We start from the raw sequence: 700 nt of genomic DNA on the forward strand, positions 1-700 counted from the left end.
AACCGGGCGATTTATCTTCCGCTGCTGATGGATAAATGAATCTATATGATTTTTTCGGCGACCATTCCAATTACCAGGAAGAATATACTCTAATGTAGTTATTCAGTGTAAATATAGAAAGAATATAAGACCACAATATATTCATATTAATCCAAAATAACTATACAGTTTAATTGGAGATACGATTACTTCCTCCATAGTCTTCCACCCAACTTATATCTTCAATCCCCACTGAAATATCCTCTCCTCACCCTTATACTGAGCGCCAGAGTCGAGGAGAAAAGTCGACTGGTCATCAATCTGTCTGTTGGTCTCCGGACTCGGCGAGTAGTGGATGACGGCCGCGTTCGGTCCCGACGCCGAGATCGTTTCGAAGGATAGGCTAAGGTAGTCCTGCTGCTGAGAGCGGAATTCCTCGGATTTCGCGACGGCGGAGAGTTCGTCCCAGTAGGTGCCTGCGATGACCTACGGGGAGATTGGGAGATTCCGTGTCGGCAGTGGTGTGGGTAACGCCATTGCGCCGTTACTTTTTTCATAATTTTCGGTCATTACTCGCAACTTTATAGAAGTTAGTCAGCGTGGAAGGGCATGTAACTTGGCTTCACAGTAAACATGTTCAGTTCGCCTTGCTCTCGGTTTCTCTTGGTTTACGTGAATCCCCATCCAAACATAAAGAACAAGAGAGGCATCGGGAAATTCG

The 700-nt window shown here is 45.6% G+C and overlaps 1 protein-coding gene across 1 annotated transcript in view; it reads right to left on the bottom strand.

Moving 5' to 3' along the window:
• LOC119585322 (xaa-Pro aminopeptidase 1-like) overlaps nucleotides 1–700 on the bottom strand; it is a 14737-nt gene that overhangs the window by 4277 nt on the left and 9760 nt on the right. The window contains exon 11 of the mRNA XM_037933996.1: nucleotides 252–465. Coding sequence (XP_037789924.1) covers nucleotides 252–465 — 214 coding nt within the window. The remainder of the gene's footprint in view (nucleotides 1–251; nucleotides 466–700) is intronic.

This window comes from Penaeus monodon, chromosome 19 (genome assembly GCF_015228065.2).
Source record: "Penaeus monodon isolate SGIC_2016 chromosome 19, NSTDA_Pmon_1, whole genome shotgun sequence".
NCBI lineage: Eukaryota > Metazoa > Arthropoda > Malacostraca > Decapoda > Penaeidae > Penaeus > Penaeus monodon.